The following is a 19,212-nucleotide window of genomic DNA, read 5'->3' as shown; positions in this document are numbered from 1 at the left end:
AGTAAAAGTAATTTCTGATGCAGTATCTTCTGGCAGTGCTAGCTGCATTAAGGAAAGTAGGAGAGTCTGGACTCTAATGCTATTGAACAATACAGGCTTTTTAGCACTGCAGCAATGGTTTCTTTTTTAAAATGAAAACCTGAAAGGCTTTGTGTAAATACCATCAATGTTCCTTTGTACTATCACTTGACAAATAAGATTTTGGTAGGATAATATGATCCATTCTCTGGTTATAGCTCATATTGTTACTGACATCGTAAGTCCCAAATGCAACACTCTACACAATGCTAACACAGAATTCTGGATATAGAAATAGGATGGGATTCACAAAATTGAATATTAAACTAAATGCTAAAAGCCTTTCTCTGCTAGTATGGTTTTATTAAAAAAATGAGCAAGTTGACCCACAAAAATGTTATCATGATTATCTTTTTCATATTAAGAGCATTTCTTCACTTGGTTGGTCAAAACAGGAAAATAAATTTGTCATGTTCCTGTATGCTCAGGCTTTTAATTTTGTTTCATTTTTTCAAATGTTTTCTGTTTCCTCTTTTGATTTCTCTAATTTACGTTTCTCAACAGCAGTGCTTCAGAAGCTTCTGCCAAGGCAAGCTAAAGTAAGCCCATCAATCTGACAGTCCAGCAGGAAAGGAAAACTCAGCAGTGCGTGTGCTGTTTAACTGCATCCATCACCCCTCTGTGATCAGAGCACACACAGGTGCTCAGAAACAACCAGCCAAGCAGACACCCAACACCTCCCACATTCCCTACAAAAGATGCTCCTTTGCTAATGAAGCACCTACTCAAGAGTGCACCATGCACTCATGACATCTATGCTATGATGTGGCTTCTGCTCCATCACAGAATCTGGATAAGGGAGCCTGGGCTGGAGTACGTACAAATTCATCCAACCTTCAAGAACTGTCAGAAGCATCACCATGTTTTGTGGTTGAGTTTTTTTTGTAGGGGATAGTTGTTGGTTATTTCCTATCTCTCCTGGGTTTGTGCTGCTTTCCACTATCAGAATAAAGGCAACATCAGCACAACTGGGGGCCTTAGAAGTAACTAACCCATACTTTTTCTTACTAATACTCTACTCATTCTTGCTAGGTTCTTGATAGGCTACGCTTCAATGAAAGCCTATATTCCATTCCCTTTCTCCCAGTCAATTCATCACTGTTTTAAGATCTATTGACAAGGATTTCTCTATTCTTTCACCTCTTTGCCCTAAAACTAAATTTTGGATTTGGGGGATTTTCCTGTGTTTTGGTCAGGCTTTAGCAGGTAACACCTACGATGCAATTTTTACCTGATGGTAGTAAAATAAGCCTAACTCAGGAACAATCTCTACTATGCTGGCATGCTTAGGCCTTTGTGACATTTTCTAAGACAATGTGACAATATAATAATATCCATCAACTCACCTCCACCAGTTTGGACAGCAGTCAGATGTGGTCCCATTTCTCGCAGCCCTTCACTGTCCAGAGGGTAAGCAGATGTCTGAGATGAGCTCGTGCCTTGTGCATCATCGTCACCCAAGGCTGTGGTCTGAGCCCTGAGCATTTCCAGGGCTCCCATGCCTGCCATCTCCTCAAAACCTTCTGACATCTGAGCCAACGGAGAATCTCGTGATGCAGAGAGAAACGGGGTGTCCAGAGGTGAGCTTGGAGGGGACAAGGATGACAAGGAGGACCGCGATGACAGGGACGCCAGGGACTGCGGGGTATCCAGAGACCTGCGCTGCTTATTGAAACTGGAGTGCCCGACGGGATCGGCGTACGGCACATCCTTTGTGAGCGACTCGAAGGGAATGATGTCAAAGCGCAAATGCTGCCCGTAGTCTGAAACGCCCTCGGATTTGTCGTACTGGGGAAGGCCATAGATGTCTGTGAAGCTGACTGAGCTGAGGGAGCCTCTGCTGGAGGCCAAGGAGCCTCGACTGGAGGCCAGGGATCCCCTGCTGCTGCCAGAGGACATGGTGAGGGTGCTAGCTGACAGACTATGGCGTGCAAAGGAAGAGAAAACACAAAAATGCCCTTTCAAATACAATCAGAACCACCAATGCAGACATTAAAACACTAATCCAGATTACACAAGCAATTTTACATGAATTCAATATAGTGACATGGAAAGGTGATTTGGTATTTTAAAGTCTAGCTCATGTCTCTTGCCCTGGTCTCAAGCACAGCCATGACTGGAGCAGCTCATGTGACAATCAGATCAAGGCCAAGTGCCTGAAGACAACAGTCCAACAGGATGAGCCTACTCCTTCCTCCAACACGTAAACAGCTGTGATTTGGCAGAAAAGAGCTAGAGCAGGCTCTAGCTCAGTAAACTCAGTGTAAAGCCAGGAAGGATAGATTACCATGATCCAGCTCAAATTTACATAAATGACTGGTCATAAACAATTCAGAGAGAAGTAGTGCAAAGGGATTTTCAAAGTCCTAACAAACTGCTATGTAAGCCTCACTCTCACAGGTTTTTCCAATGCAAAATAAATAGACTTTAGGATGAATCCTATTCCACTTCCTCTTACCATTCTGAGTTAAGAAGAAGAGTATTAGTGCCAGAGAGAGATGAAGTGAGACAGGAACTCAGCAAGAGCTGAGCTTTTGATGCTGCTGTGGTGTTAAACTGAGGAATCCCCAAGAGCTGCATCTCAAAAGGAAGCTGTGAGTGTGAATATGCAAAACATTCTGAACTTCAGTGTGGGTCTTAACACATTCTCATATTAAAATAGCAAAATTTTGTCATCTTACCAGGGATCAAAACCTCCTACCTTTGAAGGTATCAGAATATTAAGAACCCACAGACCTTAAAAGAATGCTATCTGCCCATAGTAAAATGGTAACAGTATTGCAACAGATTTTAAGAACTTAACTCCTTTTCAGAAAGTAACATATAAAATTCCCAGATATACTTAATAACATAGCCCAAATAGCCATCACTAATACTATTTATAAAATTCCATCCAAATCATTGCATTCCACAGAGCAAAGTATATAAATGTAGTGAAAAATCAATTCACTTGGCATACATACACAGAAGTATAAAAACATTAACTTCATACATTATTTATATTCTTCTCTGCTGTAGTTACTTCAAAACTTGCTTTACCTACATAACTTACCTTTTCAACTGGGAGTGTAAATATGAGGTTAAACGCGTAGCTTCTTCTAGTTGCATAAGCAAACAATTTCTCTTCTCCTGTAACAGTATCCTGTAATTAAACACATACTGATTACTATTTTCTTCATCATAGTAGTGTTCAAAAACTGCTAGGAGCTTCCCAAGTGTGGAAAAACATTAAGGTATTGAAGTTTGTAATATCAAAAAAAGTTGCACTGTTTAATGAAAGGTTTTAATTTACACTGCTCATATGCAGCAATGGTATTTCCAGCAAGAACACAAGAACCAAGACTCCAGGAGAATTCCCAGACAAGAAAAATAACTGAAGCACAATGTAAGAGTCATGATACTGAAAATACATTACAGCAATTAGCAAAGTCATTAAAAGTCCTAGGTAAAAATATCAGACTCTACAAGATTGTTTTTTTTCTCTTGCATCAACCTGATTTGGCTATTAAAATACTATGCCTGTCCACCTTGTCACAAAAAAATGTATTCCAAGACAATTAGAAAATTTCAAAGATAAAAAAGAAAATTTTTGAAGAACTTCTGTTAAGCATAACCACCAATATAAAATTTAAGTTCTTATTCTACATCTTTTAGGTGCATTTATTTATTATTATACTTAAGCAGGTGATACAGCATCTTGACTACTATGTTATGAGAAAATCTCATGCTGCAACTAATTTTTTGCCCATTCTAATAACAAGCAGTTGAATTACTCAGTACCACTGCCACAACACAAATGGAATGTAGCTTTAATGCTGTCACTCATACACCTACATCTTAAATTCAGTATTCTGACATTATAAGAATATCAGATAGTAGATTTTTATCTACTCTCTACTCTTTTTCTGGATCCAGAATTATATTCCTGATGTTTTGTTTTTCCAAGCCCAACCACTGAACGTCAAGATAATAGCAGGGTAGTATTCTGGTTTGTGCTGTGCATTTTGTATGTCCAGGAAAGTTACAGCTCCAGCCCTACACCATAAGATGACTGGAAAAGGAGATTCTGACAGATAGTTTGGAGAAAGCAGATTGAAGTTATTAGACTGCCTCAGATTTCCTGAGCTGCAAAGACAGCTCTTAAAATTCAACATGTTAATGAACAGGATTTAAAAAACAACAGAAAGGGAGTTCTCCTGGATAAAACAGCAGCTCTCCGGCTTTTCTCCTGCCTTTGTGCACCCCAGGCCAGGTTAACGAGTGGCAGAAGGAAGGCTGCAGCTCAGCTATGCAAACTTACATCATACAGGCACTGCAGGCAGGAAACAAAAGATAAGGACAAATGGAACAAGAAACTTACCTGATTCAAAAACTTGCAAAGGAAAGCAGAGATATTCACACCATCTATTGTAAAAAACAAACTTAGGAACCTACACTCCACAGTGATCTATGCTGCACAGTAGGTACCTGTGCTAAAAGCTAGAAATGCCTCCAGCTAAGGCTGTCAGCCAATCTTAACAAAAACAAAAAACAGTAAAACCCCCACCTCTGTCATACAGATTTTAACCTCATTTTGATCTGCAAATAACTCAGTGCGCCTTTAAAACACAGCAGCAGAAAAGAAGTGTTAATTATTTAAGAAAGAAACATCTTTGTATTCCACAATTAGAATGAAACGGAAATACAAAAGCAGAATTAGGAACATTTTTGGTTATTTCTAGGCCTAAAACAAACAAAAAACAAAAAAAAAAATCAGGGCTACTAATAGTTAAGCTTTCCTCCAATTTGTTATACAAAAATACAGTGCCCACCAGTATTATTCTAACTTCTGCTCAACTTTCTGCTAGCATTTGAAATATTCAAGTACCACAGCAGAATGCTGGTTTCCACAGCATGACCTCCATGGAAAAATAGCTTGGCCTTCTTGCCAACACAGTATGCACCTCCTAACATGAGAGCCCAAAAACAACAAATAAAACTTACTACACGACAGAGTAAAGTGAACTCCCTTTTCTGTCAGTTTAAGCTGGAAAGCCAATGTAACAATATATATTATGCGGACCTGTAGGCTGGCTGTGAATTTTCTATTTACTGCTTGAATTTACTGTCTGAAGTATTTTCAAAGAAACTGGAGTTGTCAAAATCTGTACATGGAAATATTTTTAAATATTTGAAATATTTTTAAAGTGTGTTAACTGATGTAAATATTAACCTTCACAAAGATTACATTAAAGCTGGTTCTTGTAGGTTTTCCTGAAGTGTCAAAGCTGAGGTTTTACCACTATTTGCGAGAAGCAAGAACAAGCAGCTTCTTGCTTTCACTGGAAGCAGTCTACAGTAAAAAGAGATTAAGAGGTTTTGTCCTTTTCTCAGGCTACAGGAAAAGCTAGGCAACTTTGAAATAAACACTGCATTTCCACTAAAATGTTTTTGGATTGTTTATTTTACATATAACTTGATTTTTAAGTTTTCAAGAATGACTTTGCTTACTGTGTTCTCTAAATGTCAGAACTGGGATGTGTTCCCACTGCTGAGATTGCAAATGAAAAGGAAATATTGTATATAAAAAGCAGCAAAAACACAATCATTTAACTTTCCTGTTCTAAGGCAGAAACTAAATATAGCAAGGGATCTTTGTTCTGATGCTTTTGGAGATGACTACTACTCCACTGCAAAGAACAGAAAAATCTTTCACTATCCAGGTACTGTTATTCAGGTACTGTTATCAGACAGTATCACTTAGACCTATTCTGAGCATCTTTCAAGATTCTATTCAGATTTCTTCTTCCTATTCAGAATTTTTAGATGAATGAAAGGAAAACTAGCTAGTTGACATCCCTGCAACTCTGCTTCAGAAAAGTTCAAGACGGACAGAATTAAATAGTGACAGCAGCAGTCTTCCCTTTCCTGAAACTAAATTTCTCTAGTAATTTACTTTTTCCATAAATACAATGAAATTCCCTACTCTTCCTTTTGAAGCTACCAATATGGATATCACAATAGCGAAGAAAACAATTCAAGTTCTCAAACCTTTCAGTGGCCCCATGAGCAGATGTTGCTCGAGCTCGCTGAATTTCATCCTCCAAGCGTCTTTTTTCTTCCTCCAAACGTGCAATGTCTTCTGGGGATCGTCTCTGCTGACTGATGAGCTGCAGCTCCTGAAGAAGAGCCTCCTTCTCCTTGATGAGCTGAAGACGGTCCCTGTCCGCTTCAGCCATTCCTGGCCAGGATTCGTTATCCAGCAAGGCCAGCTGCTGTTGTATATTCGAAACTCTTTAAAGAGGATAAATATATTTCAAAATGCAGAAGAGAAAAACAAGAGGAAAAATATCAAAATGTGAAGCCTGTTGATGCCTGTGCCTTTTTTCTTCTAAACATCAAACCAAGAAAACTTAACAGGGTTTGGGAGGATTATTTGTTTCTGGGGTTTGGGGTGGGCTTGTTTTTGGAGGGTTTTGTTTGGTTGATTGGTTTTAGGGGATTTTTTAATTGTTTTGTGCATTTTTAGAACAGTAAACAACTGCAAGTGTTCCTACGTGTGTAGATGTACGAGAACTGCAGTGCTTTTATCTATTATATACACAATATCTGTCTTCACAGCTTTCTCATTTTGTAATAAATCAATTAATATTTCAGAGCTCGAGTTTACTGCCTGTACAGCTGATGAACATTTTTTCATTCCTCATTCTTCTACAGCCAGATCTTAAACTGGGATTTCAAAAGTGCAGTAAGAATCTGAAAAAGCTGAAGGTGAGACACTTAACCAGTGATAACAGGTCCATACAACCATGTTCCACATTGTAGAGGAATGGTTTAAGGGGCTGAAAATATTAGGCTACCCTAAATGACAGCAAAATTTTAAGGCTGCCATTAAAACAGAAACATCAGTCTGGAAAAAGATTTACTGGTTACAAAATAAAAGTGATTTTAGATTAATGCATCATAAAAACATGCAATTAAATAAGCTAACTTGGGTTTTTTCTCTATTATGCTTTGTAGTTAAAAGTAGTTTCTTACATCTCAATATGCTGTACAATTACATGAAAAAACAGTTTTAAGAATAATTAAACAGCTGACATTTTAAGCAAATGCTCTTTTAGAAATGAATTTTGAACTCTTATCAATATTACCAAGAATACTAAAGCTAGACATTTCACATATGTTTCTTTTGGCATAAGAGGGAGAACACTTATTTCTAGGTATTTATGTTTGTCTGCAATGACAATTTAGATACTTTAGAACGGAACAGTTAAAATTAGAGGTAAGAAGAGAAAATCTAACTTTCTGATTTTTGAACATTTGAAACTCAAAGAACTGGACAACATTTATGCAGTTTACACCTCAGTTTCATTTTCTTTGAAATGGCAGTATTCAAAGAAAGATCGGTACCTCTAAAAGATTACTACCCTTAAATAAATAAATAAACAAGCAAACAAACAAACAAATAAATAAATAAAGACACTTTCAAGCCATCCATAAAAGTGGGATATAGTTCATTGGTTTTGATTAAAATAAAAATTTTCAAAAATATCTAGTAAGAAAGAAAATAAATAGCAAAAAAGCAAGGTAAAGGCACATAACACACAAACAGAAGATTCACAGTGTGATAATGTGATAATGAATAAGAGAAAAGGCATACACATAACAAAGGTAACATGTCCCTTGTCTGAAAAAAGCCGTCATGCAGTAAGGTTTATCTCCTACTGACATCTGGAAAGCATTTGGCCATCTTATTATCAGGGGAAGGGAATAAACTATCAATATAAGTCATTTTGCAGTGACTGCGTAAGATTTTCACTGTCATTTCCCCCCACACACCTCAGATTTCACTTCAGCAAGTAAAGAAACTGGGTATTATGTCACATTTTTGTAAAGCAGCATACTTCATCAAGCCCTTCAATACCACTTCCTCCTCCTTGCATTAATAACCAACTTCCTGCCAAGAGCTACTGAAAGCACCATTGTGGATCGATACATACAGTCCACATATTTCACACTTCAGCTATTGTGCATGAATTCCAGATGCAGCTTCCTGAAGAACACCTCGTCCCATTGACCAAATGTCAGAGCCAGGAAGAGCGAGCAGGGTCCCTTCTCTCCCCTACCCATGCTGATCTCCTGTTAAAGATTCAGTAAACACTCCTGAAGCACATACAGCTTCATTTTCAGGTGTTCAGTGCCAAATGAAACAAACAGGAACTCAAGATCCTTTCAACAGAATCACAGCATTCCGGTACAATTGAGTTATCACAGCTTGGCAAGCATGCGTGAATCAGATGAGCCTGGACTATTTGATTGTGTTCATACGCTTTTACACAGCTTGCAGACAAAAATGAGATTCATCTGAAGTCTCTCTGGTTCTTTGTAAAACAACTGAAGGACTGACCCTTTCCTTCATTTCAACACTCTCAATTGTTTTGCTAGTTATTTTTACATTGCAGGGTGACCTGGTTAAGAAGCCAAGCACAGGTGCAGATAAACACTAATGAAGGCAACAAGGAAGAGAGAAGTATGATCAGGGAAGAGATTCCCCCCCCTTTCAGTAGTAGCAAATCAGTGATTCCACTTGTCTGTGGAGTAAAACATCTTCACTAAATAAAAGAGGTTTTAATTTAGACTCTTGAGCTTGCTGAGAGCATGTAACTCCCTTTGTGTATGAAATTCCGGCTTAGTTTGTTTTTTCCCTTCAATTTCTGTTACAGTGATACTTTGAAAGTAGGAAGTTCTCATACAATAACTTAATTATACTGTTATTGAAGGGGGGAAAGTACTGCTGTGGACAAGGTTTGTATCACTGAAGAGTTCCAAAATCTGATTAGGTGTTTACTTTGATTCCCCTGGCAATCTTAGCTAGCTCTTTCAGCTAGCTCTTCTTGTTTCTATAGCTTTCCCTTTACACAAAGAAAAACCAGACACAAAACACTATATTAATGCAGGAATCTGTTGAAGTACCAATTAGCCAGTTTTCTGCAACCTTTATTTCCTGCACATGAACTGAATTTCTGGGGCAATTTTGTCACTTGCTTTCCAGTGGGGAATCCCTCTGTATGGTAAGTTGTTCCAAGAAGCTACCAGTGATAAATTTTTTAATATTTATCTCCTTGGCTAGACGACACTTCTAAGGCTTTTATGGTCTCATTCACTCAAAATTATGGAAAAAAAAATCTGAGTTATCATGTTTAATTATGCTCAGAACTTAATAAAAAATTCCTCTTAAGTATGTTTGGCAACTGCAATCTGTCTCCTCAAACACCAACTTTCCTTCCAATCACAATAAATTCCTAAGTAAGCCATTTCACAATGCTTGCCTATGCCAGACTTTATGCCCATACTACACCAGCCATTCTCACCTGCTATGTTAGATGAAAATGGCTGTTGTCAAATTCAGTGCATTAGCCTGCCTTAAAACATCCACCTAAATAAACAACAACTTGACATAGATTGCAACCCAAAGTGGAAAAAAAGTATTTAGGATCTTTTATGAAGCCTCTGTTTTCGAACACATTTTTCCTTCCTAATGAGTATTTTTAAGATACTATTTTTTAATTGTAGTCACTGCAAAAGAGTGCTTTTATCTGGCCTAATGCCAGATACTGAGGTCCCTACTGATCCAGCAATTTAACATATTCCTGTGGAAAAAACTGTTAATTTGGAGTCATCAACATTCCAGGCATTTTGCCCATTCCCATCCTTGCATAACAAATGCTGAGGAGCTGCCATTCCTCTCTGGAGTAGGTGGTATCAAATGACTGGTTCCCTAGGTAGGCAGGCCAACTTGCTGCTTAATTCAGTATTTAGAAATTTCTAATGGAGATGAACATAAAAGTGCCTGTTAAGGGAGGGGCACGGATGAGATGACAAAGGTTTAACCTGACTATGATCTCACTGACTTGAAATGGCACACTTGCCCTGAAATGGCCATACCAAGTATCTAAATTGATGTCTCGCTCAAGATAATGCAGACACAGCAGGAGGATGGAGATCAGTGGAGTCAGTAGTTTACTATACAAACTACATCATGGGGAAAAAAAGGCACGCATTTCCAAAATTTAATTAGACATAATTTAATTAAATTTAGTAGCATGTCTGAATTATTATAGCTCCACACAGCTCCCCCTCCTCCTAACAAAACAGGGCAACCCTTCTGGCACTGAAAATATCTGGGAAACCTTAAAGATTGTGCTAATGTCCAGAAAATCACTTTCAAGGGTGATACCTGAACCCAGCGCTAATGAAGTTATATTTCTGAGCTCAAGAAGATGTTTAATAAATAGAACATAAGAAGTGAGTAAAAAGTCACTTATTGTGAGATGAGTGATTTACAATTACAATTTACCCCATATTAGATTCTTATTCAGATTATGAACAAGACAGGTGTCTTGGGAAGAGAAATACTCTGAACCAATTCAAAGGTATTAACTCATGCTTGTAAAATGGACAAATTATGGGTATCCTACAGCTGGCATTGTTCTTCAAACTTAAGGTGGCTTGAATTTTACAAGGAAAAAAAGGAAACCAAACAATACTCCTCTACATTTAAATGCCCAGGCTTTTGGCTGACACACCATACCACTCTAGAACTTGAGGCCATTGCTACCTGTGGTATGGGAAGACCAGTGGAGATAAAATAAAGAAAATATTCCAGTTTTGATTTGAAAGAGACCAGTGGCTAAGATCACATAAATCAGCCCTGCTTACTCTTTTCCCTAGGCTTGTTGGACCCAGTTCTCTGACACTTCAGGTAACAGGGAATATCTCCCACAGTGCAATACCCAAAGGAGGTAGCTGTGGGACTGAAGACACATAATGAAGGGTGTAAGAACATGGTAATTTCTGGTATTTACTGACCCTTGAGTGTGGATTATGATTTATATCCAAAGAGGGGAACACTAGAGAAAGATGAAGAAAGAAACAGAAAGAACAAGAAGCTGGGGAACTTGGCCAAATGCTCACAGAATTTCTCCACTGTGTCTATTTTGGCTGTTACTGCAAGTATGTGCCACTGAGGCTCTGTTGAATACCCAGCCTTCCTGACAACCCAATTCATTCAATAACAACGAGGTCTTAAATTGCCCTAAGAAACTCATGAAGCCATTGGAGTCCACTGGCATTTTGCAGATTTCAAGGAAATTGCAAAAATCTGCTAAAAGCAAGTTTTCCCAAACTGCACAGGTGAAATAGTACAAAACCTTAAATAAGTTCAAAAGCATGTCTAAACTCCCTTTATAACCCAAAGAAAATGTTTTATGTTTAAAAACCAACATTGGGAGATTTAGGTTTGGCTGAGCCAGGTATTTATGTGATATCAAAAACATTACTTCATCCTTAAATCAGATTTTCAGATTAGTTTAGCAGAATAAAGCATACAAATCCACTGAATTTCACTAGAGATTAGGTAATTAAACATTGAAATCTGCCTATACAAGATAAATTTTAAAAGGAAAATACTTGTCTATGTTATTGTATTAGTACTGGAATGTTGCTATCAATATCCTATCAACATGTACTCTGTCACTGTAAGCACAAATTGCACCAACACACTTTTGCTTATGCTAGTGATTTTAAAGGACCAAGTGAAATTTAATTTCAGAAATGGGACAAGTTTGCAACAAACTATATTGAACAGAAAGAAGTAACATCCTTAAAAAAAATGTAAAAATATTAAGCATATCTGAGAAAGTGTTTTTTTAAAGGCTAAAAAAAAAAAAATCTCTTGACATCCACTGCATGCCTCTACTAAATCAATGGAAAAATAATAACGTTGAATTCAAATTTACAGAAGATACAAAAAAATCCTACCCAAACTAGGTAAGCTGGTTCAAGATGTTTGAATGTATTAGTTCATTAAAGTTAGCTACCACCAGACTATTTAAAGAAAAAAACAAAAAATCCCACAGCTAAAACTTCTGTTGCTTCTTATCGGAGGGAGCATTTTTCATCTACCTATTAACACACTTCACTGGATATGAGGCACTGAAGCAATGACATTTCACAAACATTTGCTAATAGACTTTGTGTAGTCATTCTAATGAACCTCACAATTTAGGAGTTATCAAAGGAAAACAATTTGCTTTTGATTTCTTGTGCTATGAAGCAATATATTCAGGAAAGTGCTTGAGGGGTACACTTTCCAGTGTGCAAATACTTTCATGAGAGGTGGTCTCACTGAAATAGCAACTGAAACTAAACACAGTATTTATCCAGGCAGCTTGGGGCTGTCTGTTCAAAAGGCCGTCCTTCCTCCCCCCCTCCTGCTTCTCTGGAGGGCCACACTGGCAGATCTGAGAGGAGAAATTTCATGGAAATAAGGTACAGTTTATTTAGAAATAATGGGGGAGGGAAAAGAGTACAGAGCGGAAGAAAAGTGATTGAGCCTCCTTTCAACATTATTGTTGAGTTAAAAAGTAGAATTTACAAAACTCCTCCAAGAGCCTGGATCAGAAACAGGGAAGAGGATCTCTTCCCCAGTGTACTGGAAATGTCAGAACCCACAGTGTACAACATCTGAAATACCCATGGGAAAAATTAAATTGAAAACCATCCAACTTCCTTCCAGTGGGAAAGTGATGTGGGGAAAAAAGCTATGTGAATGTCTTAATTTATGCAAAGGCCAAACCATTCAGCAGTCAGAGAGATTTTTGAAGGAGGAATTAAAATGAAATTATCCTTTATAAGGGAGGAGGGATATTTTGGGAGTGCAAGCCAACTCTTCTGCAATCACTGGGTCTTGTCTCCTGAATTCCTCAAGACAGCTCATTCAAAAATCCCTGCACTGCATTTCCTTACTTAGATTCCATATACAGAGAACATATTTTAATTTTTAAAGACTTTTTACTACTTCTGGCAAATATTCTGCTTATATATGGCTGGATTCTCAACTAAAATGCAACACTGTCCTTCAGTTTGTGGGGCTCTTTTCCTGCTTTCCTTTTAGGGAGAAGACATACTTTTTCCTACTGTGCATTTTAAGTCTCCCATTAAAATTGTCTGTTGTACTTATTTGCACTATGTTTCCACACCCACTTGACAAGCAAGCAGTCACAATACACTGCCTTACAGTTGTGACATACTGTAGCATTTTAATTTTCTACTTTGTAGATTTAATCCATCGCAGCACATTCCGTCACCCACACTGTGCAGTAACAGTAGATATTTCACCAGCCAAGGGAGAACGAACACAAAGATATTTAGTAGAGACAAAAGCCCTACAGAAATGCCAGCAAGCTAAGGGGAAGGAATGCATGATAAATGAAGAATGCAACCACAGAGATAACTGGTAGGGGCAATGAGCTTTGTGCAGTTCCACTCAAAAGCTGAAAGCTGATTACTTCCGTACAACATACTGGGCAGAATAAGGCTGCTCTTTTAAAGCAACTAACATGCTTTTGCTAAATAACAGACCATTGTCAGAGCTGCTATCCTGGGAAAGCAAAACTACTCTTACTGCAATCACCACTCTCTAGTTGGAAGGTTAGTTACCCAGATTTTCTACACTTAATTAAGATCAAACACCAGCTCACTTCTGATGTTCAGAAATGCTGCATTCCATGCAGAAACAAATGTTCGGCCTTTCCAGCTGAGAAATGTTTTGCTACTAAAAAAAAAATTAACCCATAAAAACTCAACATCTCTTCACCACCTCCAAAAAAACACCATCTTTCCCTGTAATAAACAAATAAAAAGATAATTGTTTTGAAAAACACAGAAAAGCCAGGTCAGAAAGCTTGAACTAAAAACATCTGAATACAATCTTCAGAGCATCAGTGGCTCTGTTAAACTGAACAGTACAAAACTAAATTCTATCATCCTTCTTTCAGCAACTGTAAGTAGCTAAATTATCACTGGACTATTAAGTGCTAAGTTAGCCTCTGAGCAGACTCACACATTTTTGTTTTGTTCTTTTTTTTCCCCAATTATTTAACCTTTATTAGGTAATAGTCACTGGTATTTACATGCAGTATGTACAATGCAGACTTCCCTTCAAGTTACAAATCCTGAAGAATTAGCTGTGTTTATCTAACTTGTCTATACCAACTTAATTTTTGAAGTCTGTATTGTATCCAAACATGGGTAAATTTTCCAAGAACAACAAAATGGTGTATTGCCTACAAACTTTCAATTTCTGCCAAGACGTACGACAGCATTAGATTTCCCCAAAGAAAAAGTCATTATGATATGAAGAAAAGCAAAATAATTGAACTTCTTTTTCTAACTCTTGTTCTGAGAGATGTAAAAAGCTGGGAGAATAGAACACATTGAAAAGAAATTAAAAATTGTAATTTTAAAATTTGGATAAAAGTTAACTGTATTGAATCTTTTAAGTGTCTGTCAAATTCAGTAACATAATATTCTACCAGCACAAATCAAAATAATCATAAGTGCATTTATTTACCGAGTTCAAGTAGTCATCGGTACCGACAGAATTGTCCTGAATGTAGCAGATAATTTGAAAATGATGAGGTTAAATGAGGACCCACTAAAATATTTAAGTAGATAGTACTTTTAAAATTTCTATAACCTCATGAAAAAACACTGCAAAACTGGCCTCCACAGGAGAAATACTTACAATAAGCACTTAGTCTGAAGGACTTAGTAAAAAAAATCAATCTATTTCAAGTAATATTTTTATCATTTTTCAGACTTTTTTTCCAATTTCAACATTTATTTTTATGTACTCTTTTGTTCAGCTCTGAACATCGTCATTTATCTCACATGAAGTTCTGCATTCTTTCTTCTTCATGGCTTCAGTACACTGAACTTAAGACACAGGTATGCAAAGCTTTGGGTATCCTGACAGACCAGGCTGATAGGTGTAAGTTTAAAGACTGTTTATATCTAGGTTTGAGAAAGAGAGTGAAAAAATGTAAAACAGTTTAACTGAACCACTACAGCTTCGTGTTTATACAAGTATAGAACACAGCTGACATTTAGCTTCATCTCTGCAAACAAATATAATAATCTTATGATTAAGTCATGTACTTACCTAAACTTTCATTATCTGTGAACTACACAACAGAGAGCAAATTAGTCTTCCCAAAGACATTTCAGCTAGGAAGCTGGTTGCAGCTCTACTTTGAAGACTTTAATCACAAAAGTAAATATAAAACCAACAGATATATCTTTAATTACCTTTTCTTGGCTTCTTCATATTGCCAGTTCAGCCTTACTTTGTCTACAAGTCTTGTTTTGTCATCAAACCCAAACTTGAAGAGTTGAAGAGCAAGGAGGGGAGGAAAAAGAAAGGAAGAAACAAGTTAAAAACTCTTTCATCACAATAAAAAAAGGGATAAATTAATCTTCCTTACTGGACTCACTAAAGAAACCCCTATGCTTTAAGTAATAACATAATAAAAAATCAATTTTATGCCTCAAAAATGCAAAACTAATTTATTGCTAAAAGCAAAGAAGACAAATAAGCCCTTTCAATAAATTATTAACATGGAAATCAAGGGTTAGCAAATTGAATCACTGATAAATGGCCAAAGCTTTTTAACTTTATCCAAGTCTAAAAGACAAAGAGCGCTTCAATTGAAATATTTTGCTTCTTGATACGGCTGTTTTATGAATACTTTTATTAGAAGCAATTCAGATTACATTCCCTGTAACTGATGTGTTACCCAGCACTTATAACATTAGTGTTTTTTAAACATCAGTACAAAAAAATTCCAACTGATCCTTGAAGCAGTTGTAGAACACATTTATGTTGCAACTTCTACTGCATAGTGTTTCTACAGCAATTTCTATTTAGGGCATTAGCACTTCCCTCCTCAGAAGTTTGTGTATGGTGTAATAGTTAAAACCTAAGCTCCTATACAAGTGGATTGCTGTACCTCTGGAGTTCTCCTCTAGCTGCTGCTTTTTCTGTCTCATCCCACAGTAAAAACTCCACCTCTCTTCTACTCACATGGCACAGTTCAGAAAATTATGTATTTTTGTTTCCCTTACAAAAAGCCTATACCTGATAAACATAATTTCCACAGTGTAGTTATCTTGGATTGTGTACTGTGAATGGGAAAATGCTACTTTTGGTAATTTGTTTCAGAATTTAACAATCCCATCCATCCACCATATCTGAAAAATGACACTGCAAAGGCACCATCTGCCTAACACCCTGAAAGACAGTCTAGCATTAGCACAGTTTTCTCAGATTCTTGAAGAGTCTATCTTCCCAAAAACAAGATTTCCTCTTCTGTAGGGACCTTCTGGAGACATCCAATCTGACAACTAGCCAGCAGCAAAGGAAGATTATAATAGAGTAGAAACAGGATGACAATGCCAACAAAGAGATGATTTCTAACTAAATGTAAAGTAACATCTAAACTACTATACTAACAAACTGCAAACAAGTTTCCTTCTTGCTTTGGTGTCAGTCATCCACAGAGGCATTTATTATGATCAACAGCTCGGTTGCCATAGTACAAATAGTGCAATAGTGCAAGCCAAATTTTCACTTATTATTATTTGGAGTGCACAATTTCATTTAGATAGAACCATTTCCAAGGAATGCCAGTATGTTCTTCTAAAAATATCACAAATATGATAAATATCATATTTAAAGGCATATTTGAGCACAAAGGTATAACAGACTACATCACAAGTTTTATTGATTAAGAAAAATACTCTTGTCTTAGAGGAAAGGAGCAGAGATCTACTACACATCTTCAATATATATGATAAAAAAATATGCAAAAAAAAATTTTCAAAATAGACAGCTATCACTACTACCACAATGCTAACATCTCATGCAAAATCATGTCTCTACTGCAACTTCAAGCTGGCTGAAGAATTTTCTTCCTTCCTGCCTCATTACCAGTATCAGTAAATCAGAGCTGGCAATATGAAGAGAAGATGTCCATGGACACTTAAGCAAAAGCTGTTACTCCAAGATGAGCCTGCAGTCACCGAAGTGGAAATGCAAGCAGTCTGCTGGGCTGGCTGAGTCCAGGAGCTGCAAGCATGCCCCTGTACCCCTCTGCCACCCTCAAGCAGCAGAACCACCAAGCCTACAGCTTGCACACAGTGGAAACAACAAGAAAATCCAACTCCCTCACCACCAGAATTGCTTTAGGTTTTTCCTTATGCTCCAGCCAACACCTTTTAAATTGAAAGAGTAAATGACACTGTATCGCTATGGCTCAAAAGCAGCTAATTTTGTACAGCAAATGTTTCGTGCAGGAACACTCACATACCTCTCCAGTGATGTCAGTCTGAGAACAAGCATCGCAGTGTTGTTGAGGTAAACAGGAGTCACTGAGTGAACTAGAATTGTGCTGGAGATCCTGCAAGGAATCTGTAATACAACAGCTATTCCTGAATCCATCTGTTAATTTGGCCAGGCTCTAAAGGAGAAGACATATTTAACAAGATTAGAAAAAAAACTGGTTTTATAATACTTTTTAATAACAAAACAAAATTTTTAATTGTTTTAGAAGACTGGTAGCTTGCCTATTCAGGGCTATTTACAGAAGATAAAATTCACTGCTGTGTAACTAGCATACAAAAGGTTTGCTTTGGAATCAACCTCTCCTTTTAAAAGATGCATGTAACAGCAAACAGACTTTATATTATTTGCTTTAGATCTATGAATGTTTTATCTTCTGTACAGCTTGTAGCTCTTTAAATCTATCAGCTGTCAACTTCAAGTTAGCTGATAAAGAAGACAAATGTGATTCACCTGCCCTTTTGCCATCTTTGCACAGGTTACATTCCTTAGTCACTACTGTTATCTCATCCAACTTGATGAATACCTTGTATTGATTGCACTTTTATGACAGCTGATATCATCCCTGTGCTCTCTTACCCAGAGTTCACATAGCTTAGAGATATTTTACACTTTGGGTTAAGCAAGGGACATCGCTGAAATGTCTAGACAATGACATAAACCATCAGTGTAAAGCAGAAACATCAGTCTTTGAGGGGAAAGGGGAATACGACACAATCACACAAAATAACAAAAATAACTTTTTTGGCAATATAAGCTTGGTTGACAGGCTCTTAAAAAGCCCTTTAAAAGAATAAAATTGTTAATATTGCTTTTATTTTCTCATTGTGCATTCTCTCTCGTTCAAAATTTAAAGATAATGTAGTATTAGTAACAAAATCACTGTGCTGGCTGTCATTTATGACAGAGATCCTAATTATTACATATTAAACAAGAGAACATTCTGTCCTCTCACCACAGAATAAAGGACAGTCTAAAAATGTGGTAGAAAAAATTATTAGAAATTTAAAGATCTGTAATAATCTATAAATCATAACATAATAAAAAAATTTGCTTCTAAAAATACACATAAAAAACTTTATAAAACTGTGTACTGTGGTGTCTGAACGACACAATCAGGGACAACCCTGAAGCACTGCATTGGGAAAAGGCTGGTCCTCAGGAATTTCAGTAGCTCTGACTACTGTTATTTGCAACAAACCGAGGTTACTGTCTATATCCAATTATCAGAAGATTTCTCAATCTTCTAAATGTAGTTTAAAAAGGCTAACACAGAAATGCTGCTTTTTCTTACACTGAATTCAATAAGTAGAGTCCTGAAATGAACCTGTGTAACAGCAATTGTTTGCTACTGCCAGGAGGAACCACACCAAACTGAAGATGAAAGCATCTGGGTTCAGAGTCCAGGAAGTATCCAGGATTATGGAACTGTAGCAGGCCTGAAACTAGCCAGAAAAAGGAGCTTTTTCTGATGGCCTCCATTTCCATCATACATGGTCCACCTCATAGACCAGCCCCTCCCTCAGGCCAGCCTTCACTAGAGATGAAAATGAGGGAGAACACCTGCCTGGTACAGGATGAGTGAACAAGGAGGCTCCCCAGCCACAGGAGTGGGGGCCTGTGCTCCTCCCTGACAGCCCTTCAAATCACACACTCTGTTTCCTTCCCATTGGGAATGGCAAGGAGAGACACAGGTACATGCCACTATCAAACAACTTGTGCTGCTCCCTCTTCAGTCTTTGCCTGCTCTCTACAGGTCTGAGAGGGGCTGGGATTTCACAAGCAGCATTGGCAAGGAGAAGGATAGTGCAGAGCAATGCCAGATGTGCTGGCAGTGGGGCAAGGCTACCACCACTTGCCTCCAGAAGTTTATCTTGTCTGGGGTCCACCAAAAAAGCCAATTCTTCTGCCAC

At 37.5% G+C, this 19,212-nt stretch overlaps 1 protein-coding gene across 3 annotated transcripts in view; it reads right to left on the bottom strand.

Moving 5' to 3' along the window:
- The window catches only part of WWC3 (WWC family member 3), a 97,731-nt gene that overhangs the window by 22,370 nt on the left and 56,149 nt on the right, over nucleotides 1-19,212 (bottom strand). For all 3 annotated transcript variants that reach the window (XM_056489317.1, XM_056489307.1, XM_056489300.1), the window contains exons 7-11: nucleotides 17,268-17,417; nucleotides 15,208-15,281; nucleotides 6,109-6,351; nucleotides 3,131-3,220; nucleotides 1,425-1,999 (exon numbers count right to left, since the gene is read on the bottom strand). In XM_056489317.1, coding sequence (XP_056345292.1) covers nucleotides 1,425-1,999; nucleotides 3,131-3,220; nucleotides 6,109-6,351; nucleotides 15,208-15,281; nucleotides 17,268-17,417 — 1,132 coding nt within the window. The remainder of the gene's footprint in view (nucleotides 1-1,424; nucleotides 2,000-3,130; nucleotides 3,221-6,108; nucleotides 6,352-15,207; nucleotides 15,282-17,267; nucleotides 17,418-19,212) is intronic.

The sequence above is a fragment of the Oenanthe melanoleuca genome, chromosome 1, assembly GCF_029582105.1.
Source record: "Oenanthe melanoleuca isolate GR-GAL-2019-014 chromosome 1, OMel1.0, whole genome shotgun sequence".
NCBI lineage: Eukaryota > Metazoa > Chordata > Aves > Passeriformes > Muscicapidae > Oenanthe > Oenanthe melanoleuca.
The sequence above is the reverse complement of the archived record's forward strand: the minus strand, read 5'-3'. Positions and strand labels throughout refer to the sequence as shown.